This window comes from Passer montanus, unplaced genomic scaffold, assembly GCF_014805655.1.
Source record: "Passer montanus isolate IOZ18808 unplaced genomic scaffold, ASM1480565v1 scaffold27, whole genome shotgun sequence".
Classification (NCBI taxonomy): Eukaryota; Metazoa; Chordata; class Aves; order Passeriformes; family Passeridae; genus Passer; species Passer montanus.
In genome coordinates this window covers 711,656-737,996 of record NW_024367372.1, presented here as the reverse complement: position 1 = coordinate 737,996, position 26,341 = coordinate 711,656, and the positions used below count along the sequence as shown (strand labels likewise).

At 39.5% G+C, this 26,341-nt stretch overlaps 1 protein-coding gene across 2 annotated transcripts; it reads right to left on the bottom strand.

The window, feature by feature from the left end:
* EXOC5 (exocyst complex component 5) lies at positions 1-26,341 on the bottom strand. Of its 2 annotated transcripts, XM_039712721.1 has the most exons (19): positions 26,229-26,341; positions 21,681-21,772; positions 19,235-19,382; positions 18,673-18,867; positions 14,497-14,561; positions 14,025-14,053; positions 13,769-13,878; positions 13,244-13,288; positions 12,995-13,135; positions 11,827-11,909; positions 11,171-11,380; positions 10,887-10,922; positions 9,851-9,998; positions 7,709-7,817; positions 6,912-7,032; positions 6,432-6,518; positions 4,202-4,310; positions 3,080-3,295; positions 1-2,376 (listed from the first exon to the last, which is right to left on the bottom strand). In XM_039712721.1, exons 1-19 carry the CDS (start codon positions 26,253-26,255, stop codon positions 2,188-2,190), a joined length of 2,160 nt encoding a protein of 719 aa, XP_039568655.1. In that variant the 5' UTR covers positions 26,256-26,341; the 3' UTR covers positions 1-2,187. The 2 variants fall into 2 exon arrangements, with proteins under 2 accessions (XP_039568655.1, XP_039568656.1); XM_039712722.1 differs by lacking the exon at positions 10,887-10,922 and having other exon boundaries at positions 1,823-2,376.

Below are 26,341 nucleotides of genomic sequence, written 5' to 3'. Positions count from 1 at the left end.
TAAATTTGGTCAGTAAAATTACTTTTATTCTTTTTTTTTTCTTTTAAATAGAAGGGCTTATACAATTGAGTATAAATATCTTCGAGGAACATGGAAATGAAATGAAAAAAGTATCTGGAAGGAATTCTTTTTATTGAGCAAAAGTTTACATATCTAAGTGTTCACCTACTTTTTGCTGCCTCCTGTTAACAGGCATAATGGAAATATTGCACTGAGCATATGCATGGAAAACACAGCTAATAAAGCAAGGAATATGGTAAATACATTTCATACAACCTTAAAAAAATTCAAACAGTCATACAACAAATTCTGAAGCACTTCTGTGATCTGCAATCTCAAGATGATGTTCACTGTTCTGAAGTGTTAGCAAATTGACACTTTTTTTTTTTGTAGAAAGATTTTGTATTGGTTCATAAAACCACAGCCTTAAAATTGTTGGCTTTCAGTTACAGAGGTAACAGAGAGGTATCATCTGAATTCACATCAGAGCTTTTGGAACAAAAATGGCAGCAGTACAAGCAGGTGCCTCCTCCAGTGTGCAAACCCCTCTGTGGCTTTGCCATGGCCAAGGAACAGAGCAGAGCAGCCCAGCAGAGCAGCCAGACTCTCTGGATGCTGTGAGCCAGGCTGGCATCCATTCCCTTGTTTACTGACAGAATGCTCCCCTAAATCCAAAATGAAGCAGGAGAACCCCAGCTAAGCAAGAGAAGTTCCAAGGAGTCTTGTCAATATTGACCCCACCTGGGAATTCTTTAACAGAAGAGGAAAATACAACTCTCTGACCAACCCATAAAGTGAATGGATAGAAATGCTGCTCTGGAGATGGGAGATAAAGAAGTTTCCATAATGTGTTGAGCCCACAGTAGAAGGAACGTGTTACAAAGGATTTGCTCCACTGTAGTTCCAACCTGGTTTCCACAAGAGCCCACTCTGAAAAAAAGGTCTATTTACAACAATTTCCAGCTGCTTGTGGAAAAGCCACCCCAGAGGTTTCAAACACCACTGCTGCTTCAGCTCACTGTGTGCACACTGCGGGTCCATGTCAGGAACTCCTGAATAAACCCTGGAGCACAACAGACACAGAGTGACCTCTGTCCAATATCAGTTTTGATCAGGGGAAGAGCAGCTTTCACACACTTCAACATTTTATATTGCTCAGGCACTGAGGATCAATTCTCTTCAGCACGAGAATTTGCCACTCTAGGTTTTTGCTGGAGCCATTCCTGCCATATAGCAAAAACTGGGCTACATTTTACCCTTTCACTTTGTTAGAATTTGAATTTATTTACATACAAAATAAGATAGGAGAAAAAGTTATTTTATAGTAACCCAACAATGGGCACCTTCCCTTGTAATAAGGATGCCTTAGGCAAGGCAGCTGCATTTACTTCAGGAGCATATATAAAATTCAGTGTGCTGGTATCAAACAGAAACAATAATGTCAGATCATACAATGCCAGTACATTCCAGTGGGCCTTTGACTACTAGGTAAAAAAAACCAAAAAACAAAACAAAGCCAAAGAACCAAAAATAAAATTAAAAAAAAAATAATCCAAAACTTTTCACCACTTTAGTTCTGTTTAGAATGCCACACAATGAATAAATTATGTCTTTCTGGGATAGTGTTTTACTCCTACATCTCAAAGAAATTCCAAGCTAATTAATTAGAGCAAGAAATTACATTGAGCAGGATAATGTTTTAAATGAAAGAAATGACTTAGAAACACCAATCAAAGATAATTTGATTATGATTAGCTGTGCTGAAGTCTAAGTCATTAAAATTGATGAAGAGTGTTTTTACACTGGTCTATTCTATGTAATCCATTACCTACGCTATGCTCTGTAGTTCAAGTCTAACAAATGGTATCTGATAATTCAATATTGAAGACTAAAATACTTTCAATGCACCATTTGCTCTCCTACACCAACATGTTTCCAATTAAAAAAAAAAAAATCAGTAGCAAGTAGATTTGTGAAATTCTTCACTGGGAGAACTTGAGCTAACATGAAACATCATCCAGATTTTTACCTGCTCGCCTTCCACATGGCCAGGTTTAAATATGGCTGCTGCTTTATCCTGAACAGTCACTGTCCCACAAAAGTTACACCCACGGTTGGTAAGAAATAATTCCCTGTGCTTTCTAAGAACTGAGGCTGCCCAAAGGTGCAAGGTTTCCTGCCATGCTCTCAGCTGAAGTGGCGAGCCAGACGAGCAGACCTGTAGTCGACACGCAGCTGGACAAAGGAGTGAAGGATGTTCTTGTCCAGGTTAGCAAGCTGCTCTCCTGAGCAAACCTGCTTCAAATTATCTGGGGCTACAACCAGAAGGTTGCAAAGTGCATGCAGAGTATCAAAGAGCTGTAAGACCAGCGCAATCTGTGGGCAAGAGGAAACAAAGGAAAAAAACAGAAATTATTAAGAGTTGCTTGGAGTCTTATAACAGAACACTCATCCACATCTGTCACCGGCCGGGGGCTGCGTACAAATCACAAACAGGAATGTGTCTTGACCTGTTTGTTTTCCAGCATCGCTCTCATTACATGGTTTTGACAATGGGAAGATGCCAGCAGTTCACATCTCGGGCAGCAGATCAAGAACTTAATGTTACAATTTACTTTGTAAGTTTTTTGACCAATCACACAAAGCAAAAACAAATTGATACTAGTTCCATCCAACCACTATAAGCACACGTTCCTTCAGTTAAAACAATGCTTGCTTATTTGGAGTACAATACCTGTTTGTAAGCCTTAAAACACAATGCACAGAGCTCCATTATCAAGCTTAGAACTTCCCAATATCTCGCTAGATATACTTTTCTGCAGCTTAGGGAGTTATTCTAGACCAGTGTTAATACACAGACCATTGTTCTATTTGTCCTTACTTTTCTACTTCTTACATAATTTTTCTGCTGACCAATCTTATGGCTACTGCTTAGCTCCAATCACAGTTCTGCTGTCTCTGAGGCCTGCCTTTTGCAGCTTTCCCAAAACCCTCTGATTTTAAGGATTCCAGCAATATCTTCAAAAGATGAGGAGAGAGAGGATTTACACCATCACTCCCTCCTGCTGGACAGGCTCACCTTGAAGTCTTTGGCACACTTCCTGTACTCAGCCACGTCACAAATGGCCAGCATTCCCCCCATGCAGCTGTAGGAATATTGCTGTAGGTGTTCATAGATGAGGCGATGGAAACGAACCCCGAGCTCCATCAAAACTGTGTCCACATTCTTGCCATCCATGGAGTTCCTGATCTTTTCCACCTGTTTCCTAACATACCCACACACTTTAACACAAGCCTAGATTCAAAAATAAAAAGAGATAAGTAAGAATTAGATAATCTACTTTCTTCCACGTCGTAAATTGAACATCAATTACTAACTCTGATTAATCTCAGTGAAGTGTTGTAAAAGTTTATTCTTCAATTAATTTTTCACATTTCTTTTTATTTGCCACACAAAGATGTAAAAATGCAAGTAGAAAGATGGATGCAAAAGTTATAGCTCATATCAGTTCAGAATAGAACATTTTAATCTGGAAGTGATCCACCAAAGGGGTGTGTGATTAAAAACCTCTTGTGAGTCACAATCATAAATCCAAATTAAGAGCCATACAGAGATTCCCACCTTCCCATACTCTATTACCTACTGCTGCACTTCTCCCATTTCCACCTGGCTGCAGGCACTCAGAGAATGCTCTCACTTCTTCCCACTGAGTTTTTTCCCTACTCCTCCCTGCCTCTTTCCCTATGTGAGCCACCCCAGCAGCCCCTAGGCTGGGATTCAGACACACTCACTGGAGAGAAAACTGCAGTAAAATGTTCATGCTGTACCTGTGATGCTTTGCCATGTTCCTGCCATTTTGAAAGAAAAAAGCACCCAGCAACTGGACAGTACCTGATATTTGATTTTCTGAAACTGATAGCTTAAAGCTAATTATCAGCTGAAAGCTTTGTTCCAAATTTGGGCCTCTTGGAAGGGGAAAGAATGTTCCAGTTCTTCCAGCACCCATTGATTTGTGTCTGACACTAGATAAAAACTACTCTTGTTCCTTTTCAGCTTGAGAAAATAGTCCCCAACAGAGTTTGGAGGTGCTTGGTGCAAGATGGAAGTAAATTAAGTAAATACATATGTTTTCTAATGGGAGTTTGATAAGGAGCATCTTGTACCTGATAACACTCATGGGCTGAGACTTTGGTTACTTACATTTGTATATTGAATCAAAACATTGTTTTCATCTTCTGGTTTGAAATCTGTCTTCTTTTGCTCTGCAGCCAAGATGTGCTTCATCTGTCCAATCATACAATTCAGTGTCCTTTAAAGTTACAAATACAGATTGCGTTTTGAAGGGAACCTTTTCATTTCATTGACTTTTATATTTATATATATTGACATGATTCTGGACAAAACTAAGCAGCATGAAGCAATAAGGGAAAAAATCCAGCATCTAACATTTTTCTATAGAAAAGATTTAATGAAAGCAGTTAGAAAAAGGAGCATCAGCCAAAAAAAAGACTCTAAAAACTCTTTCCTCCAAGTTCAGTGTCTTGAAGCAGAGCATGCAGCCTGCTGCTTTTAAAAGGGACACATGAATTGTGAGGTAATCCATTCTCTTCAGAGAAACTGGACAGCATCCTTCAGAGAGAATCAGGAGGAAGCATTCCAAGGAGTTTAGCAGAATTAGATCACATTGCATATTAGTCAAAAGCAAGCCTCAGAAAACACTTGGAAAATGAAGGAAGGGTGAGGGGGGAAGAAGAAAATTCTTCCTTTGCCAGAGCTTGGTATTTCTCTTGCTCCCAGAAATCTAATAGAGTTTTACAGCATCAATTATTTCTCCTTTGTAGGATTTATCTGTTCAGAACATTATCTAAGGTCAAGGCTCTGCTTTCCTTCAAGGCCAAAGCAAAGGTCAAACAGCAAAGCAGGCGACAGAGGCTGCAAACCTGCCCCAGTAGCCACCTTGGCCAGGAACATCCCCTGGCTGTCTTCTCTTCCCCTCCTCCCTCCTTCACCCCCTCATCCCCCCAACCTTCCCAAACAAAACTGTCATTTTTTTCCTATGCATAGAGCTCAGGCTTGTATTTCAGATTTACTTTGTTCCAAGTCCACATAACAACAGAAATTTAAAGAAATAATATCTTGCATTGTCCTCAATTTCCATTTGGAATAAATACTCCCAGAAGGCTGTTTACACAAAATACATACTGAGAGAAAACCAGTTGAACTAATTCTGTTTGGCTGATAAATCACTTTTACTGAGATAGATAATTGCTGTGAATGGTTTTCAAGAAGCTGCACTTGGACCTTTCCATATTTGAAAAAGCTGAAATCATCAACGTTTCAAAAATTTCCTTTATTTTTTAAACTCATTCCTTTAAGCAGGACAATCAATTCTCAACAGCATCAGTGGCACCACAAAGCAGCCCCACAAACACATTTGACATGTAATGTTCATCTCAAACTAATCTCTCTTTTTCATGTGCTGAAGCACAATTTTTTTTCAATTCTTTATCCACACACATTTGAATGTTTTCTGACAAGAACTTTTCCTCCTAAGTCTTTAAGAAATTAATTACTTAACACAAACAGATACAAATCACTGTAATACTGATGACTGACCTGTATCTATCTACACCTGAGCTTATGGCCTCAGTGCTTCAAGTGCTTCCAGCTTCATGTTTAAACCTCTAAGGTCACCTGCAGCAGGAGCAGCTAAAATCTCAACTGCCACCTTACATCCCCTATTTCCACCTTCTCCTTGCACTTGCAGAAAATAATACACCAAATCAGAAGTAGGGCATCACACAACAGCTCCATTTCCTAATATTAAGCTCGTTAGTTTATTATTTTCCTCTGCTGCAAAACAGCTGTGATTTTAATTTGCAATTTTTATAGCTATCCCCTCATTTTTATTCTGAGAAATAGAAAAAAGATTAAATTAGTCACAACCTCAAAGCAAGTCAATGTCAGAATCAAAATTATTCCAGGTCTCCAGACTTCCACGACTCGGTCTAATCCATAGCACTGCACAGATCCCAGCAAATCATTTAACCTATTTTTGTCAAACCTTGCTCCTAATGGAAATCCTGCAAGTGCTTAACCTATTTCAATCATCAGTTCTCCCTCTTTCAAAGCAGAAAAAGACCAGTTTGAGACAATCAGGTGACAGTGAATTATTGCACTCTTTCAACATAAGCAAAATCCTTTAACATCCTTCCAGAAGCATTTTTGGGTCAGAATCTGCCATGGCAAACATGACCCTCTAACCACACAAAATCTAAATTTCCTATGCACAATAATGGATGTTTATCTGTTTTTTAAAATATCAATTAAAATATCAATTTTGAGTTGAGGAATAATTCATGCTTAAAAGGCCAGTTAACATATATCACAAAGGTGTGGTTTAAAAGATTAAGTTTTAATTTCTACTTGCCTATCAATGCCCATATCCAGCTTCACTTCCATTTGTTCTATGATATCCTTTTTCTTCTGAAGGCATTCAGATAATTTAGGAGAAGAACTGCAACAGTACAGAAGATATGTGAAGTACTAAAACATAAAAATTAATTTGTCTCCTGGGTTTTCTGCTTCCAACAGGATCTAGTGAAGATTTCCCACCCCAGCAGGAAAAGAGCACAGCCACAAACCCCCTTGAGTCCCACCTGGAATGCAGCAGCAAAATCTCCATGGAGCAACCTGTCTTTCCTTCCTATCAGTATTCCTGGAGCTCACCCACTCCCATTTGTTTCCAAAGGAACCAATTTGTTTAAACTTCCCTTCTTCCCCCTCCCACAACATCAAGTTGAACTACTCCAAGCATAAACTCCTCTTGAAAGAGATGAGAAATGAACAAAAATTGCTTTCTTCACCAAAAAAAAAAGACCAGAGGAAATGTTAATCAAAACAAAGGTACCTGATCAGTGGCATCAGATGATCATTGAACTGCTTGTCAAATAAATGGAAAATAGTATTGGCCTGGTGGACAACATCCAAGAAATAAAGATTTGCGTTCTTTGAATCAGAAGAGGGAATGCCTGAAGCAAAGGAGGTTTCATTAGACTTGTAACCATATACAGTTCTTATAATTAGCATGATGACTTTTTAAATATGCAGATTTTTTCCATGAATGCTTAAATCACAGGCTTAAAAAATTTACCACGGTGCCATATATAGAATTCTTCTCCTAGCTATATTGGTAACAAGTATAAGCACAGAAATACCCAACTGGTAGTATTTCTGATGGCAAAGCAGAGCAGTCCATTTAAAAACTCCTTCAGAATGTGAGTTTGATGTTGTCTTACAAGACAGACAGGTTCTCATTGTCAAGACTTTAACTGCTTTAGACAAACAGTTTTCTTATTCACTGTCACTCTAAGCACACAAATACACAAACAAGCATGGAATTCCTGTAAACATTAAGATTTAATACAAAAATATTCTGTTATGACACAGAACACAGAAGCAGGGAATGCTGATGTCCCAATTTCTATGATAAAAACGTTTCTAAAGACAGAAGCACGTTTTCATCTGTGCATCAATCCCCCAAATGAAAGTTACACTTTAGAAGCCATTAAATGTCAACCCCCAAACACACAAAACAGATTTAATTTAACCAAGACATCCTGAACAAGGCCAATCAATAAGGCACAGCAAAGATCATCTGCACAGAAAGGCCAGGGAGATGAAATGCTCAGGAAATACTGTACTCACCAGCAAGGCCTGTTTCTAATGCATAATCGATGTGCTCAGTACATAAGAACTCTACAAGCATAGAAAAAATTCTGAAAGCATTCTTGGGTAAGTCAGAGGGATCAGAGAGCTTTAAAGAAAAAGAAAAAAAATGTCCTAAAGGTCAGTTCTACATAGATTTGAAAGTTTATTGGATATTGCATAGGGGATAAGCTTAAAATGTAACAAGTATTCCAGAATAATTGGAATTTTACTCAAAATTAAACGTATCTATATAGAGAATTATTCAGGAACAGCCTGTAATATCAACAAACCCTTCAGCATTTACAAGTAAACTCAAGCTGCCACAGGATACTACAATAATAATAATGATTTTCTAATAATAACTGTAAGAGTAATAATAAAAGAAGATATTAATTAATAGTCCTCACAACAGTTTTCCAGATGCAGTCTCAGGAACTGCCTAACCTGCACACCACTGGATACTGGGAAAATGCATTCAGAAGAGATTACTCTATGCAGGCCCTGTATTTTTATTCTTTTAACACTCTCCTGGCACTGGCCACAGTGAGAAGCAGGACACTGGGTTAGCTGGAGCTCCAGTTTGTGCTCTTTTAGCACTGCAGCAAAAATAATGCAGCTGGAGCTGGGCTACATTTAGCACAGTTCAGCTGGAGTCAATGGAGCATGAACACTTTTATTAAGTGCAGCAATGGCCACATTTACACTCAGCATCTGGACTTTGATGAGCTGTAAGCAACATGGGATTTCGGACAGCAACCTGTCAGTAAATCCCTTTTCTAAAGAAAAACGTGACAGGGCTTTTGTACCTAGGAAAACCAGCTTTGGTTCCTAAGGAATTAGGTGAAGACTTTCATAAAGCTTCAAGAAAGAAAGATTACTACTGCAACTGCAGGTAATTTACACAACACTCAAAATGTTCTGCTGTATTTCCCCCCAAAAAACTCAAAAACCCAACAACAGAAATTTCCAAACAGTGAAATGTTCAATATATGACTACATCAAAATTACCAATTTATTTTTCCTAAAGCAGTCACAGCTGGCAGAACCCTGCACACATCTGCTATGTGACATAAATACCACAATTAGTTAGCCAGAGACTAACTTATCTTTTGCACAGTGAGTTGCTTTGACCACAAACTCCTAAATTATAAAATCCTAATTCTGGAAATCTCCTTATGTGCCAGTTCTTCTAAAATAATTTATATTAAATCTGACCCAAACAGAAAGGCAGAAACAAAAGGTTGTGCACATGTGGAAAAAAACAGTTTATATCATGAATTTAACAACTGCTTCTAGCAACTATGATATTGAGAAAAATAATGATCCACCTGCTTGCCTTACAGGCACTGATTCTCACCCTGAGGAAGGTGGTGATCCCAAGGGTGTGCAGGTAAAAGTCCTGTGTCTGTACTCTGCTCTGTCTTTGGCCCCACTCAGTTTATAAAATATGAAAACATCTAAATATCTGAAGTTTTTCTGCCATAAGCTCATTGAGAATGTTAAAGGAATTAAAATTTCCTAGAAATGAGTGTGTTTAGCTAATCAAAAAAAAATCACATTTAAGTCTGCAATTAAATTTCAAGGGTTTTCATTTACACCAAATACCAGGCAAATATGATTGATAGGCAGTAAAACCAGCAATTTAATCAGAAGTAAAATACCTTTTTCATGTTAGACTGAAGCATTTAAAAAACTGTAGAGGGTTACCAAGGTAAATAATGTTTTAAGACTATTCCTCTCAGCATTTTATTGGTGATCATTCACTAATGTAAGAAGAAATTACACTTGAGGCAGGAAAGCAACTGAACAGTGTATTTTTAAAGCAGGGAAAGAAAACCACACTAAAGGTTTTTCAGGTTTTGGATCTAATTTAATAAGAAAAGCAATGCATCCAGTGGGTTTAACCATCCCCACTTCTTCCAAAAACAGCCAGCATTAATACTCACAAATTACAACTAGATCCACATGGAAAAACAAACCCTCAGCCTCCACTGTGGCTCCATTTCCATGAAAAACACAAGAGACAATTTGAAATGTCCTTTCCTCTTCCTATCACACCTCAACCAAAAACTTAAGCTCAAGACTTAATCTCACACACAAAATGATACCACTAAAGGAGGTCACAGGAAGCAAACTTACCCTGTGACATCTTTCAAAAGCTTGCTTGGTTTCTTGCAAAAGGTTAACCACCACTTCTTGTGACAGGAAAGTTTCCCCATGTGTGTCAATGCTTGGCCCCAGGGGTAAGTTTGTTCGTTGCCTTAGTCTCTCTTTGAGGTCTTGAATACTGGAACAAAGACAGACCCCAAAAAGATTTCAGCAGGTGGAAATTTTGGTACTCAAACTCAACAACAATTTAGCATCTTTTAGTTGTTAACTCAAAAAACAGGACCCAAGACACAGTTTAGGATGTGCAAGCATTAAGACAAGTCTTGCAAGCTTTAAAAACAAAAATTGGCAGTAGATGCAAAACTACCACCTCTGATTCCATGGTCAGCTGTGTTCTGGAATGGCACATTCACACACAGGAGCAGCTATTCATTCCCCTTGTGGGATGAGTGATCCTGGAATCCTGCAGCACTTCTGCTCTCTGGACAGATTCAGCCTCCATCCTCTCTGCCACACTGCTCTTTCCAAACACTAATGAGAGCTTCCTATCTCGTCCACACCCACAAATCCTCTCATCCTCATCCATTATCTCAGCAGTTCTTTATTTAGTCAAGCATGCTTCGACACATTTCCATGCATAAAACAACCCATACAGTTACGCACCACAATAAATTTAATTTTCCCCAAGAAAATTAAATTTTCATCTTTGCTTTTTTAAAAATTATTTCACTGCTGTTTTTTTTCATATCATTCCTCATTCCTGACACACTGAACCCAGCAGCTCTTTGAAAGGTGCAGTAGCCTTAGCACCTCTGCTTCACACAAGTTTTAGTACTTCCTATCCCACTTCTCAGTACTCCTACATTACTTTTTCTACCCTGAGGATAATGAAGTCTTGTTTTACCTTTCTCTAAGTCCATTGCATCTTCTGGGCTCACTAAGAGCTTTCTCACTGACATTGCTATGGTCTTTTCCCCTTCCTAGGTCTTGGGAGGGGACCACAAGACCTGGGCAGGTGAAAAAAAATGTATGCTTTTAGATACACACATATACATGCTTTAGGTACCTTAGTTTTGCTTCAGTCCTTTTGTGGATCTGGATCCTAAGTTGAAACATAGGTTTAACTGGTATTTTTCATTTCCAGTATGTACAAATACCATGCACTGAGTACATGTCACATGTACTTAGAGCAACACACTTTTGAGCAGAACATAAAGTGAAAGAAAATTATCAAAAGCTGTAGGTCTTGGACAGTTCACCACTGTGCATCTGACACGGCAAATTCAGCCTTTCTCCCCTCACCACCTCCCTTCCACTTCAAAATTATCAAACTTCCCAAAAGGAACTTACCCTCCAGTGCCAATGGACCTCTTCTGGTGGTTTTTGGAATCATAATAGCGCTGCAGAATCATGGCACTCCTACTTTTCAAATAGCCAATTTCCACCTCAATGTAATTCTCCAAGTAGGAAATGAAAATGGCCTTGATAAGCTTAGACAAGAAAGTCTGCTTATCAGTACCCAAGTTAAATTCCATCAATTTGCTTGACAGATTAGTGGTTCTTTATGCAAAAGAAACAAAGAAGGGAAGGGGAGGAAAAGGTTGAATGTGGATGAATTACAGCATTACACGTTTGTAAAGTACACAGCACAACAGAACCCTGATGGTGATTAAGACTTGGAGCAGTTTCACATTTAAGCAAAGAATTTCACATAATTCATGTTTAATTACACACAGCACCACTGCAATCAAGTTGCCAGTGAGATGGGGAGGACTTGCTTTTGCACAGTTTTAAAATTACTCTTGAAGATCACAATAATACCCATTGAAAATAATAATGGCCATTTTAAATTTTCCTTAGGAAACCCATCATTGTAAAGGTTAATAGACAAAAAAAATTTACAGCTTTTACGAGAAGTTTACATTTTTGGCTTCTTTTTCTTACAATAAATCTGTTTATTTTCCAACAGCTTCAATCCAGTAATTTAATCATTGATATATACATACCTTGTATATAGATCATAGAGGTTTTTAAGATACTGTTCTGCATCTGATTTCCTGTGTTCTTCCAGCTGGTCCTTAACATAACTCTGCAAAATTTGGTACATCTGTTAGAAGATCAACTGACAACCACAGGTCACTCTCACTACTTCCTAGATTATAAGGAATTTCCTGCAAAGTGTAGATCTTACTTAAAGGAAATTCATCTCTCTTTTGGTTTTACATCTTTCATTTACACCTCCTGCATTATCCACAGAGGGGGTTAAACACACTTGTAGAAGAAAGTTATTTAATAACACAAAATAGTAATGTGTGAAGCAAAGACAAAAGACAGATGGTTTTGAAAATATGTCTGACCAACTAACACAAAGTCCCTTCACTTTAAGAATCAAAAGCATCAGAGGCCTCAGAGCATTTCTGCAGCTGACAAGGCAAAAAGATGGTTACATACTTGCTTATCATAAGACATACACAAAGCAGATACAAGCTTAGAGCCTTCTTATCATTGAATATTTGGACAAAAATATCATTTACCATAAAATACTAATTCAAAACTGACACAAAAAACTGGGGCTGAAACACAAGCTCAATCTCTACACTATGAGAACAACATCTACAGGGAAATTGCTTTTTGCAAGGAAAGTCATGCTGTTGATTTAAGAACTTAAGTGGGTATATTTGCAGGATGAAAAACTTAGTATTTTCAATCACTTTAGATTTTCATAAATATTGCATTAGTTGCAAGACAGTAGTCACAACACAAATGATTTTCACTTATTCAATGCTAACCTCACACATGACACCCAAATCCAAGAATGAGCAAATTAAAGATATGAAATGTGGAAGTTCTTTTCCTGACATATTCTTGGTAGGGGGCATAGAGAAGAAATCAAACTCATGTATGACATCTCATGAATTACCCAACGAACACAGCAATCCCCTAATAATTTTACATATTGAATTTGAGTGTTTGTTCTGTATTCAGAGCACAAGGAGATTTATTTGCTATGGGATTGATTATCTGTCCTAATTGTTACAGAGCAATGAGTTGATTCTACACCCTTATACAAAGATTACAAATACTGTAAATTCTCATTAATTGCTATTCCTAGATAAAATATTTTTTTATTAAGAGGTTTGTCAATGAACTTCAACATGTTAAAATTTGTAATACCTGAAGTTTAACTTCAAAGATATTTTGAATGAGTTTGGCTAGCACAGTCTCTGGATTGCTAAAGATTTCTCCAACTTGCTTATTCACTCTCTGGCAGAGAATGGCTGCATCTTCAAACACATCATTCCTCAGGAATGCACCCTAGGGATTGAGAAACACATTTTAGAATATATTTCAAACAACCTACAGGAATAATTAAATCAACAATGCAATGTAAATAAAGAAATTATGTAAAACAAACTGCATTACCTCTTGACACTGTTTTATGTACACATCAACACAGTGGGAATAGCCCTGTGGAAGGAGCAAAACAACTCCATGTTAGAGCAGGGTGTTCATGTTTTCAGTACAAAACTAAATCAAGGAAATACAAAACTTGTAAAAAAAAGGTTAATAAAAAAACCCCAAAAAAACCAGAATTCATTCAAAGCACAGACTTTTCCAAACTAATTTTTGTTACATATCTACTTACCATCACTCTACATGGATCTATACCTCAAGTTTCAACATTCTTTCTCAAGCATGAAAGTCAGGTCACACCCATGCAAGAAGAGATTATCTTAGAAGGTTCTCCACTGATGCTGCTCCCAGTCCCCCTCATCTGCCTCCTTTATTCCCTTGCACTTGATTTCAGATTGAACCCCTCAGTCCTGAAGTTCCACATTATCTGACATCTGACAACAGGGCTGTGCCCACCATTAACTCAAAACAGACACTGATTGTACCGTGGGTTGGTTTTAGTCACATATTTAAATTAAGCCCCTTAGTTTTTACCTTAAAGTGAAGCAAAACTGCTGCTACTTCTCTCATCCTGGAGATTTCTCCTCTGCGCTGAGCACTGGTAAACTCTTGAATTAACTGGCACTCTAAATCGTGGTACTTACCTGGAGAGGAAAGGGGATAACAACAAAAACCCATCAGGCTACATAATTCAGGCAAAAACTGTAATACTGACAGTATTGCTTACTTCTTTAATCATCTTTAACAATTCAAATACAGCAATATGGATTGAACTGGATAGATAACTTACTTGCTATCTTTGATTTTACTTCAGAAAACCTGTTAACAACAAAAAAAAAATAGCATGATTAAATTCAAATCCACATCACATGAGAAATCACAGGCATCCTGGATCATGAACAGCAGGCACTCTGCTTAAAAATGAAAACATGCAGCACAAAGACGACAGAAAAGTTCCCCGCTTTATATCCCCAAAAACCTACAAGCATCTAATTCAAATCTAGCATTAAGTCAGCAAAGCAAAATTATCCCATTAAAAGTCTGTTAAGCAGTTTAGGATGTGTATGTAAAGATGATCCTACAACATGAGTGCGTGAACACAAATTTGAGAATAGAGGAGAGAGAAATAAGCACACAATCCAGCTCAAAAGCTCCACGAATCCCTAAGCACAGCACCAAAAGGGGAGACAAGGGAAGCATCAGAAAAATCATAGCTGTGCGAAGATTTACTTTCTTAAAAAGATGTTCAGATAGATTTTTACCTGTCAAAAGGCAGTTCCTGTGCAATCAAATGCAGTTTCTGAATAATATCAGCTGCCTCTTTAATCTGGCGAGAAGAAAACATGACAGAGTCATTAAAGAAGGTCTGATTTTGGGCTGTTCCTTTCCTCCCCCTGCACTGTCCAATTTTCATACACAAAGTTCCTATCTCTAAAGCTGGTTGAGTTGACATACCCGTGGAAGAGATCAGCCCTTCCAAGTTCCCATATGTACTTTTAAGATGCTTAAGGTATTTTTCTTTAACATAAAGTAATATAGGTCAAAATATGATGAAAAGTCACATCACATGTTCCCATTGGGGATGTCTGTGGAGGTGTGGAACTGTCTGGACAAAGCTCATACCAAAAAAAAAGCCATAACCCTGCTTGGCACAGAGAGGGGAGAAAGGAGAAAAAAGGGATCAAAGCAGAACATTCTCCCAAAGAAAAAGAAATGGAAGATGTATTAGAAATTATAAACTCTGAGGTCCAAAGCAAAAATCAAGATGGAAGTCAGGTAATTACAGAGCTACAAAATAAGAATAGCTGCATGAATACAAAAGTTAATAAACAGGTAACACAGCATGCAAATCTCTGCTGTGGGCAGCAGAACCTTTTATCAATTATTCTTCCCCATCAGTCAACACAGGAAGTGCATCTCAGTGGTGCTGATGACTGCTTCATTATGCTGAATAAAATGATAGAAAACACAAATTTCAATGTGTGGGAAGGCAGCTGGTTGCAACTGAACTTGTGTGGATTTAAGCAGTGCTGACTGGGCCAAACCTGACAGAGCTGGAGCACATCTGATGAGGAGCAGCTGACGGAGCTGGGGGGGCTCAGGAGGGACCTCTTCACTCTCCACAGCTCCCTGACAGGAGGGGACAGCCAGGGGGATTTGGCTCTGCTCCCAAAGAACAGGGACAGGACAAGAGGAAAAATACTCAAGTTGTGCCATGGGAGGTTTAAATTCACAAGAAAAAAAATTCTTCATGGAAGGGGCTGTCACTGGCACAGCTGCCCAGGGCAGTGGTGGAGTGCCCATCCCTGGGGGATTTCAAAGCCATGTGGATGTGGCACTTGGGGACATGAGGCCTTGGCAGTGCTGGGGGAAAGGCTGAGCTCGAGGGTCTCAGAGGTCTTTTGCAACCTGAATTATTTGATGACTAAAAGCTTTATAAGCTGGCACAATGGGGAACATGCAGAATTTGCAGTTTATCTTGTTCTTCCAATTAGTGATGATCCAGGGAACTGAAGTGAGAGGGAAGGAAGTAATGAAATCCTATTCTGCCACCACTTAGAGCAGGCTGGATTAAAACTTTTCAAGAATAGAAGCAGACACACAGGTAAGAATAGAGAGCACAGGCATCACACCAGGCTGGTTGTTCAGCAAAAATAGGGGCACTCAAAGTGTATCCATTCTGACTATTAAGAGCAGCTTATGTTTTGAACTGTCAGCTTACAATAGCCTCTTAAGGCAGAAGCTGCTGCACTCCTCAAATAAATCCAATGAAAGAGCAGTTATTTCTATTAGCTTGCAGCAACATTAATACCTAACAACTGGGATCTATACAATTGTCTATATATTAGCAGTTATTCACCAAAGCTGCAAAATCAAAACAAACAAGAAAACCAACCAAGAAATCCCACAAACACATTTTCTTTGTTTCCTCTTCACACAATAGTTGTTAACTAACTTAGATTTTATTGAATTCAGGACTTCTATGCACAAGAGAAGCCATGACAAATCAATTCTCCACAGTTTCTGCTTAAACCCGGACATCTTTAATTTTTAGTTGAATCAGGCTTCTGTAAACCATTAAAACCAAAATAAATATCGATTTTGTAAAATACAACTTAAGGGCTATAATGTATCTGGGAAAAAGCAACTGAAAAATCATGGAGAAATAATGGCAAGGGAGAATTTTAACAGAAAACAGGCACAAGTGAAAAGTCACAATGAAATTAAGTACAGAACATAAACAGAGAAATGGACATGAGAATAACAGTAAACATATTAAGCAGGATGATTTTATTGCATGATAAACAAGTGATCTGCTGATCATTTTAATAGTTTAATTGTATTGGAGTGATTTGCTCACTTCAAGAATCTTCAGTACAGGAGAAAGATTGGTTAGCTAGCAACACAAGGGAAATTATAAGGATTCAGAGGGTGAAGACACAATGCACAGAAAGGGACAAACCAGCAAGGAAAACCTTCACAAAGGTAAGTCAGAAATTGCTCAGTATGGCTGGGAGAAAGTGGGAAGCAACAAATGAAATGTAGGGAAAGAAAAGAATCCAACAGATTTTAAGAACAGACACTACTGAGAAAAGTATCAATTAGAACATAACTGTACTATACTCTTTTTTTGTGCCTCTCACAGTGTCCCCTCAATGTCTCAAAGAAAAGTCCACATTTGTGAGGGCTGGCAGAGCACAAAACATCGTAACATGCTCTAAAACATTATCTAAAACCCCCATCAGATTGAAGATCAGAAGACACTGCAAAGCACTAAGGTTTCACATTTAAGAATATTTGTTACCATCTCATACTTTAGAAGTATTTTTAGTACAAAGATGCATTAAGATGTAACAGCTCCTGTCTGGGCAGGCTCTTTTACAAACACTTCTTCAAGTTATTGTTAAAATCGGGAGGGGAAAAAGTTCAAGACTCCACCTAGCTGAAATTAGCCTCAGTAAGATAACTTGTATCCAGAAATGCTTGTTTGTGTTCCCACACCCTTCTCCTGCAGACTGGCACAGGAGTTAAGGCCTTTACATTTGTCTTCCTCCAGATTTGATGAGTATCTTACTATTCTTTGGGGTGTACAGAGATTAATTTGTTTACAAATTTCCAGGTTCACCCTATTTATCTACCAAATTTTTCTGGTTCTCCAACAGGATGTATCATGAAACTTTAATTTACAAATAAAGTGAAAGTTGAATTCTTTGAGCCTCTTGAGCAGACAACAATTCTCTAACTTATGTTTTGTTATTCATCATGCTGCTATTACGTATTTGTAAAATGCATGTTTTATTACTCCTTAGGAAAAACGAAAATATTTATGCAGCTCTGGGAAAGGCTGTCATAGAAGAACTTCCCTTATGCTGAAACCTTTCTGTTTCCCCTGGAAATCGGGGAAGTTTTTCCTCTGCTCTCTCTGAATTAAGGCAAGCTATCAACTAGTAATTACCATATATCCACAGACCATGAATCAAAAGGCACTGTGCAAGTGACTCCTTGGGAATACAACTATATAAAATGATTAGCTTTTCATTTCCCTGAGAGACACCTCCAGCTCAGTGGGGAGGGGGTGACTATTAACCTGTTCTCAGGTCTTCCCTGAGCTGCATTTCAAGCACATATTTTTTTGCTGAATGTGCAAATCAAGTGTTTGCTGTTTCCACATATTATCATTTTTTTCCTGACTACAACCATACCATTGCACAGAATTTAAGAAGGGAAGGAAGATTCTTCAGGATACATCACATTAAAAAAAATCCCAACAAACCCAAACTAACAACTTTACTTAAACTGCATTGGGAAATCCAATGTGTCCTTTTGATTAGAGCTGGATTATTTTCCTTCAGTTTATTTCTGTTTGTCACACCACTCAGATTGTATTTGCTTCATGAACATACTCTTGAAGCACAAGAAAAACAAAATGCTTGAACATTTCTTTGAAGTTTTCCTGCCTGGTTCCTCTAAATTCCAAGGGTGGAGACATAACCACAGGACTACACAAAGCCCAAAGGCATGCTGTGACAAAAAGGTATCCAAGGCCAGTGGACTGACCCAACAGAGCAAAGTTGCACAAAGAAGTTGCATTCAGAAACGTTCTGCTTTACAGGATGGATCTGAGGCAAGGGGTTCAAAGGAAACAGGCAGATATTGTATTGCACTCCAAAGTTGCCCTCCCAGCGTTTCCCAAATCTCCGATAATTTCATAAAATGAAAAATGCCAACATTGCCACACTAAGCATCGCTGAATACAAATGCTTTATCAGCAATCTGCAGCCCAGTGTTGTTAATTTACATTTCAGAACAATGAAACTTTAACAAGTCAGTCACTCAGTGGTTTGAAGTCTGACCATGGTAAGTCATGGTAGCAGCTTGTAATTAGGGCAGTCCCGCTTATTGCTTTGAACTGCTTTCATCCCGCTGACAGCTCTTACCTTTTCAGAGTTTGTAAAAACATCAGACTTCAGCTCTCCATCCAGAAACTCATTAAAGTATTTCATCAGCTTCTGAGCCTCCACAGCCCGTTGCCGTGGCGTGTTTACCCCCTCCAGCTGGTCGCCAAGGTGACAGACCTTAGTTGCTACATAGCTGATGTGCTCATCCAGTTCTTGGAAATGTTGGAAGGCAACCTGGAGAACACAGACACTAAACTCATGATTTCCATTTCATGCACTTCAGGAAACACAAGATTTCCTTCAGGAAGAAGCCCAGTGAATGCAGGTGCTGCATCTCAGAACTGCTAATTAATGAATTACACACAACCCAAATAAAGTTTAGTGTATTCCTTAAATTATTGTGAAGACTCCCCACTTTCAGCATTGCTAACACTCCCTAATGGAACATGCAGATAAGCCTCCTCAGACAGGAGAAATTGTCACCAAACCCTCTTTTATTCTTATCTCAGACAGCAACACCCTGTACCAAGAAAAGCTGAAGGAGCACAGGATGCTCTGAAAACTTGCACAGCTTCCCACTGACTCCAGCCCTTGGATTTACCTGGTTGCTTTTCTGCAGCTCTTGCACTTTCTTGGCAAATTCCTTTGCTTCCTTCTGGCACTGTTGTTCTAGTTTCTCCACCTTCCTCTGAATCCTTTCATCCATTACCTGTAATTCTTGGATATGATTTACAAATTCTTCCAGTAATCTGATTTAGAATAAAATACAGGAAAACAGACTTTAGTTTAAAAGAAAGTGTCTTCTAAAGAGTTTAAAACACCTCAAAAAAAAAAACCAAACCAACTTGCATACAAGATTGATCTAACCACGTCCAACTTAGAAATGTTTCTAGATTGAAGGTTTAAATAAATAAATTTAAATTGTAAATTTAAATATTTTATATATTATTATTATTTAACATTAAATATTTTAGAAAAATTCTGTTTCTCAAATTTTGATTTAAACTGCATCACCCTGGTTGTGTGTCATTCTATGACAACAGAAAAACTCTGTGCATGGTGGGCCAAAGGAGAGAGGAACACCAAAATATTAATCCCTCAAGAAGGTGGCTCTGCCACAGATACAGAAATCCCTATATTCCCATCTTCCCTAAATAAGTCTCATATGGCAAATGAAAGCTTAGGCCACTACATTCCTTCAGTGTAAGGGATACAACAGAAGAACATTCTCTACTCTACATGTTACTGTAAAGTTGGCAATCAGCATTACAATGAGTAATTATTAATAAGGAACTGATACAGCCATAATTTCATAATGTTGTTCTGACTTCACTTCCTATACCCATTTTAGAGGGTTTTTCTGCCCTTTTCCATCATTAACCTTACTTTTAGACTCACATTTTACTCCTCCCAGTCATAGTACATCTGAACGCATTCTTGAATTCCCTCTGCTCTTTTCATTCTGTTCTCAACATCTCTCTTTCTCATTCCTGTTTTTATTCATTCTGTCCTATTTCAGTCATATTTTCAGCTCTTTCTTTTCTAAATATCCCAGTCACTGGTCAAGAAATGGATTACTCCCAGATTCTCCACAGCCACAAAACTCATGCTAAGAACTGAAAATATCTGAAACATTTCAGAACTTTGCTGTCCATGTTTAATGTCAGAAGAGGCTTTCAGTCCAGTCAGTTACTTGAGGGCACAACTTCTCAAAGAAAGCTGGACTGAGGCAGATGTTGGTGATTCCTCTCCTTCACTCCCTGCTTGCCAGAAGCCCAAGAGCAATCTGCACATTGCAGCAGATTTCACAGAAAACCAGAAGGAATACATCTAAGTTCACAGAAGTATATTGAAAATCAAATTTAAACAACAGTGACACAAAGCATTCTTTCAAACAAAAGCCAAGAGAAATTCAGCAACCACTATTAATTTTAACAAGCTGATTCAGGCTGAGATTTGTTTTTCAAACAGGTCTTGTGTCAACTCTGCACTTATTCAGCAGCACTGCTCAATATACTGAGAAAGGAAAAAAGTAGAAGAGGCAGCTGCTAGTCAGGTTTACAGATAAGAAATACAGACTCCAATACTCTTTCTAGCAGAAAACAGAAAAGAAAAAAATAGACACCAAAAGATGTTTCTTTTTCAATATTAATTTTGGCTCCCTGCCCAATACTAGAAGATGCCACAAGAAAAATATTTATTGTTGCAGGTTTTGCCTGCTTGTCCTGAAAAATATGGAAGTGCCTCCCAGTTCACAGAAGCAAACCAGCAGAAATGCAGAAAATCTGTGAAACTAAGTAGGAATTTGTACAAATCATGAGCTACCCTAATGTATATACTGGGCACAAGCACACAGAAAGAGTTCCAGGGAACAATGTTGTGTATTTCCAGGCTTCTTCCTGCTTCAATCACACCTAAAGCTCTGCCTAGGATACAGGCCTCAGACTGAATGTCAAGAGTTCAGCATCTTGCTAGAAATTCCACAATATCCTTTCTCTTCTCAGATGCCTCCAAAGAGCCAGGTGCTGCAGAATTAACATCCTTTGACTGGGTCAGGTTAATTTTCTGACATTTTTAGTAAGTCAGATTAGTTTATCACGAGATCTCATCCCCAGAGCTGCCTCTCTTGCTGTTCTACCTTTCTGTGCCTTTTATTTGCAAACTGCTGTGTCTTAAAACAAGGCAGCTCAGGAAACTAAAGTAAGAAACTCATTAAATTGGCTTAGCTATCATAGCAGTGAAGCCTCGTATTATGCTTGAATCCAGCAACTGTCTGACAAGCACAAACAATATCAATTCTCCTTCATTCAAAAGGTCTCAATTAGAAAGTGACTTTCCCTACTCATTACTGAATAATTAGCTCTGAATCATTGTCTCATGGTCACAAATGTTAGCAATTCTGCCACATGAAAACCTCCTTGAACACACAGCACCACTACACACAGGCTTGTGTGGAATAAATATACTGAATATATGTGGAATAAAACACATTACATTACAATTAGAGATACATCCACTTTGACTATTGTGCAATTTGATTTTTTTACCTTTTGGGATCGAAAGCTTCTCCACCTCTGGAACCTCCCCCAGGTGTTCTCCATGCCAGTCGTTCAATGTATTCATCTGCCACAAAAGGCTCCTGGCCACAGAAGAAAAACCCTTTTTAATGTGCCCCAGCACGTTGTTCCTTCAGCAGGTGCTCACATCTCATTTTGAAAGTGTTCAGAAGCTTTACTATAATCAAAAGTACAGCGTTGGCAATTGCTCCATCACCTCTTGGGCTTATACATTTATTGCTGAGAACACTGCTTTTAATATGATGAGTTGGAACATCAAGTTTAGATATTATCAGACTGCTTGCAAAGAATGTGCTGCAGGTCTGTGAAGAGCTGGCTCTAAATGACATGATTTGCAGCTGAGTTTGTGGCTTGTCATTCCAAAGTGCCTGAGCCCTGCAGCTGATTTGAGAGGTTACCCCACCCAAGCCAGCCATCAGCAAAACACATCAGAGAATTCATCTGCCTACAAATATTATGTGGCAAAATAAGGGTTTTTACAGTTGTTCAACTCTCTGTCACACCATGGCATCACACACACAGAACTGACCAAAAAACCCAGCCCAAAAAAACCCAGCATGAGACACCACTGGATGCAACCCAAGTGGAACTGCAGAAACAGAGCAGATAAAAATGAGGAAAAAAGGCATAAAAACAGAGGATGAATTTGATTTCCACAAGTAGAAAAAGCAGGGCATGACTGATACTAAAACTCAAAGTTACACAAGTTTCTTCCATAATATTTGCTGGTTCTTCCATAAAAACCACTCAAGGGTAAAGAGCTAAGATTATTTCTCCACCCAACAATATTTTCTGAAGGCAGAGGCCACATTTATAAACCAAACACCTCCAATTTTAGCTGGCCACTACTTACAGCTCAAACATTTCATCACGTAGTTAATAACAAATTACTCCAAACACAGTCCAATTTCTATCATTAATAAAAACAGTATTTATCACTTCAGCAGCAGTGATTAGGTGCTAACATCAGCAAGAAAAGTATTTTCACAACCACCAGGATTTTATAGAAAGCTTTTGAATTATAAGCAGCAACAGTTCTAAAAGTGTGAAACAACCCAAAACAAGCTGGGAGTGGCTCTGGCTAATAGGAGCATTTGATGAAACAACTGAATATGCCACCAGTACTTTTGATAAAACTTGGTTGGAAAAAAAATGAAAACAGTAAAAAATAAGCAGATCCCAACAGGTATTACATTAGTTACTGTATCAATATGCCTGAAACTTTGTCACAAGGAATAATGAGGGGAAAACCAGCATCACAGAGTTAGTTTTGAAAGCAAAACCAAGGGTGGAAAAGCAAATACTGCCTGTTCAAGGTCTGTTTCCTCAGAAACAAATTGTGCCCTATCCAGTCAGGCCCAGCCACTAACCAGGAAGATAAAAGGATTTAAAATATACTTTGTTACACGCTGAATCCTGACAGACATGGCAGAAATTTTATCACTCAGCAACTCCTCATGCACAGACTGACTGAGTAACCATGTTGTGCTCAGCCCCCTTGGCTAAACTTCAAAAATAACTGGTTGATACCACACAAAAACAATTTCCCTACAAGTCACTCATCTCTTTAACCAAGTCCTTCCTGATACACAACGTGAAGTTTCCTTAACAAGAATCCTTTTCATCAAAAGCCACAATGCCACGTTTCCATGCCAAGTGTAAATTCCCTCCTTATGCCCCCCTGGTATCTAAAAGTTTGGAACACTTTTGTAATTTAATTATAGGTGAAATGAGTCATTCAGGGCAGTAACATTCACTTCAGGGGAGGCCTCCAGCTTCCCAATTACCTCAGAGCTCTTTGCAGGACTCCTCCTTTATATGAAAATCCACAATTTTTCCTCTGAAGATCCTGTAATTCAGCTGAGGCCCCACTCTGGTTACAAGGATACTAAAGCCAAGTATGGAAGAACCCTGAATAAAGGGTTTACTGACACTCTGTGTGTGCAGACAACATTTTCTACATTTCTCCCTTCTAAAAGATAATTCAGCTACACACATATAGTGGCTTTGAATATTTTTTCATTTTTGTCAAACAACATTTACAAAGTTTTTCTGCAAACCTCTTCTCCTAAGGAAATCTGATATGGATGCCTCAGAACCCCAAAAAATATTATAATGCCAATCTTTCTCCACCCATCACGCCTCTATAAACCTCTAAATATTCCTTGGGTGCACATGTACACAGACCACCTGCAGCTCCCTTCCTGGTAAATACCTGTTCTTCCAAGAACATTTACATTCAGTTTTTAAATCATATAAGTACTGTTCTATATTATTTAAGAAATATTAAGTGGAGTGGATATTATGTGCAGGATATTGATCAACAGAGAGATAAAATGAGCTTTTTCTTCCAATTTTCCACAGAGGATGTGCTAAAAATAATCTACTTGATTTATATGGAATAAATGAAGTTCAACAGTGTCTTTCTAACACATGATCTTCCAGGTTCCACTGCTGGGATCCAAAAGTTTTTACTTCAGTTTGTACCTTGCAAACACATTTCCTTTTTTAAATGCTATCCTGATAACAGGGTTACTCATAGCTGACAGCCTAGCTCCTATTTTAAGTCCCCTATCCTGTTCTGCAGAAATTGCTGAAAATCAGCTATTACAAATGTCATTTGCAAGTCCTTTGCCTGTTATCAGATGAGCCCCAACAGTCAATTTCTTCAGCTTTGAACTTCCCTCTGGCTCCAGATGAATTAACCTGATCCCATCCATTCAGCCAATACTCCTGATTTAATAAGAGATATGCCTGAAGTGGGTCATAACCTGGTTTGATCTGGTGTTTACAAATGAAACTACACTGGACACAGCCAGATTAAAAACCAGTTTAGAAGTATCCACTGTTAAATTATGCTTTAGGTTATGTGAGGGAGAATTCAGTCCACGTTGTGCACATTTTCAGCACACATCCTGCTACACAATTTCCCATATTTGTACTGAAATTTACTTAAAACACAGACTCATGAAAATATGGTAATCAAATTCCACCCTCAGCAGACAGCTAAGGGCTACTCCCATAACAAGCACATTTTTGTGTTCTTATATAAGGCAGAAATTTAAAACTCACCAAGCAGGCAACATTAAATTAGTGGACATGAACAAAAAGTCTCTTGCCTTTGGAGTGAAAGAGAAGTGAAAGCAGGAGACACAGAAATACTGGATTCTGTGTTGGAAAAATATCATTTCTAGCCCCAAACTTCAGACAAAAGTCTCACCAAACTTGCAATTTCATCTTTATTGCTATTGCAAAATGGAAAAAGTTGTTGCACGACCCAAAGCAGCCAAAACACACAGTTTTCTTTCCATATTCAAATTACCTCACGCTCAACACCCCACAAAGAACAGAATGGCACTGTCATCATGTTGAGAAATCAAGGGGCTCCTAGAGTGGAGTAGGGAGGGTACAAAACCTGGCACCCAGCTACAGGAACACAGTATTTTAGTCTCGCTATTTTTTAAAGCTACACAAAGCAAAAGACGTGAGTCATAACACTCATGTGCCATCACAATGATTCATAAATTCAAATGCACACAATGCATTCACATAAACCCCAGATATAGGATCTTCCAGAGAAACAGGAAGACCCTTTCCTGAGGGCTGGACAAAGTCCCAGTGATAACCCACCAGAAGAACAACCAGCTTGAGCGGCTTGGAGAGCAAATACAGGACACCTGGGGATGTCACCATGTCCCTGTGAAGAGGAAGTGGGAACACCACACACGTTCTGTTTCTACAGGTCACATCATGAGAGCTCACGGTCCAGGCCAGAAGCCGAAGCCACAGAACCACAGAAGGGTTTGGCTGGAAGAGTCTTCAAAGATCATCTCATTCCAACACCTTCCACCATCCCAGGGTGCTCCAAGCCCCATCCCTGGCCTTGGACCCTGCCAGGGACAGGGCAGCCACAGCTGCTCTGTGCCAGGGCCTCACCGCCCTCACAGTCGAGAGGGTGATATCATCCTTCCTCGTGTCTAACCTAAACCTGCTCTCTGTCAGTTTGAAGCCATTCCCCCTGTCCTGTCACTACATTCCTGTAAATAGTCCCCTCTCCATTTGTCTTGCAGGCTCCCTTCAGGAGGGAGATGATCCTCCCCTTCCAACTTAGGGCATTCTGTAATGGCACGGGAAGAATCTGACAGACTCCTGCTATTCCTGCCCTGCTCCTGGCGTGGCCTTGGCCGAGCTGTTCTCCTTCCGTGCCTTGCCTCCACCGCGGGTACAGGGAGGGCAAAGTCATTTCTTTATTCCACCCCAGCCCCAGTGACACCACCGGGGTCAGACGAGGGGGTGCGGGGCCGGGCCTGGCGTGGCCCCGTCACCGGGAGCCGGCCGGGAGGGAGGCCCTGCAGCGGGGCAAGGCGGGCACCGCACCCCGCGGGGCGGCACCGGGGCTCCGCCGCCTCCCCAGCCGCACGCACCGCACGCCCTTCCCCGGCGAGAGGCCGCCGCATCCCCTCAGCAAGCCGGCCCGGCCGGCGCCGCCCGCACCCGGCCCGCGGGGCCCGCACCCACCTCGAAGAGCTCGGCCGTGGTGGCCATGGCCGCAGGGAGGGAGGGAAGGAGGGCGGCGGCCCCTCAGCGCCCCTTCGCCGCCGCCGCCCCGCCGCTGCCGCCCATTGTGTCCC

Excerpts from the sequence above, each read along its gene's own strand:
- EXOC5 (XM_039712721.1), bottom strand. The coding sequence starts at position 26,255 with ATGGCCACCACGGCCGAGCTCTTCGAG. Across the intron at positions 9,999-10,886 it reads AGGACTGAAGCAAAACTAAG|TATTCAAGACCTCAAAGAGA; the intron begins GTACCTAAAGCA and ends TCTTTGTTCCAG. Across the intron at positions 7,033-7,708 it reads ATTAGAAACAGGCCTTGCTG|GCATTCCCTCTTCTGATTCA; the intron begins GTGAGTACAGTA and ends CCTTTGCTTCAG.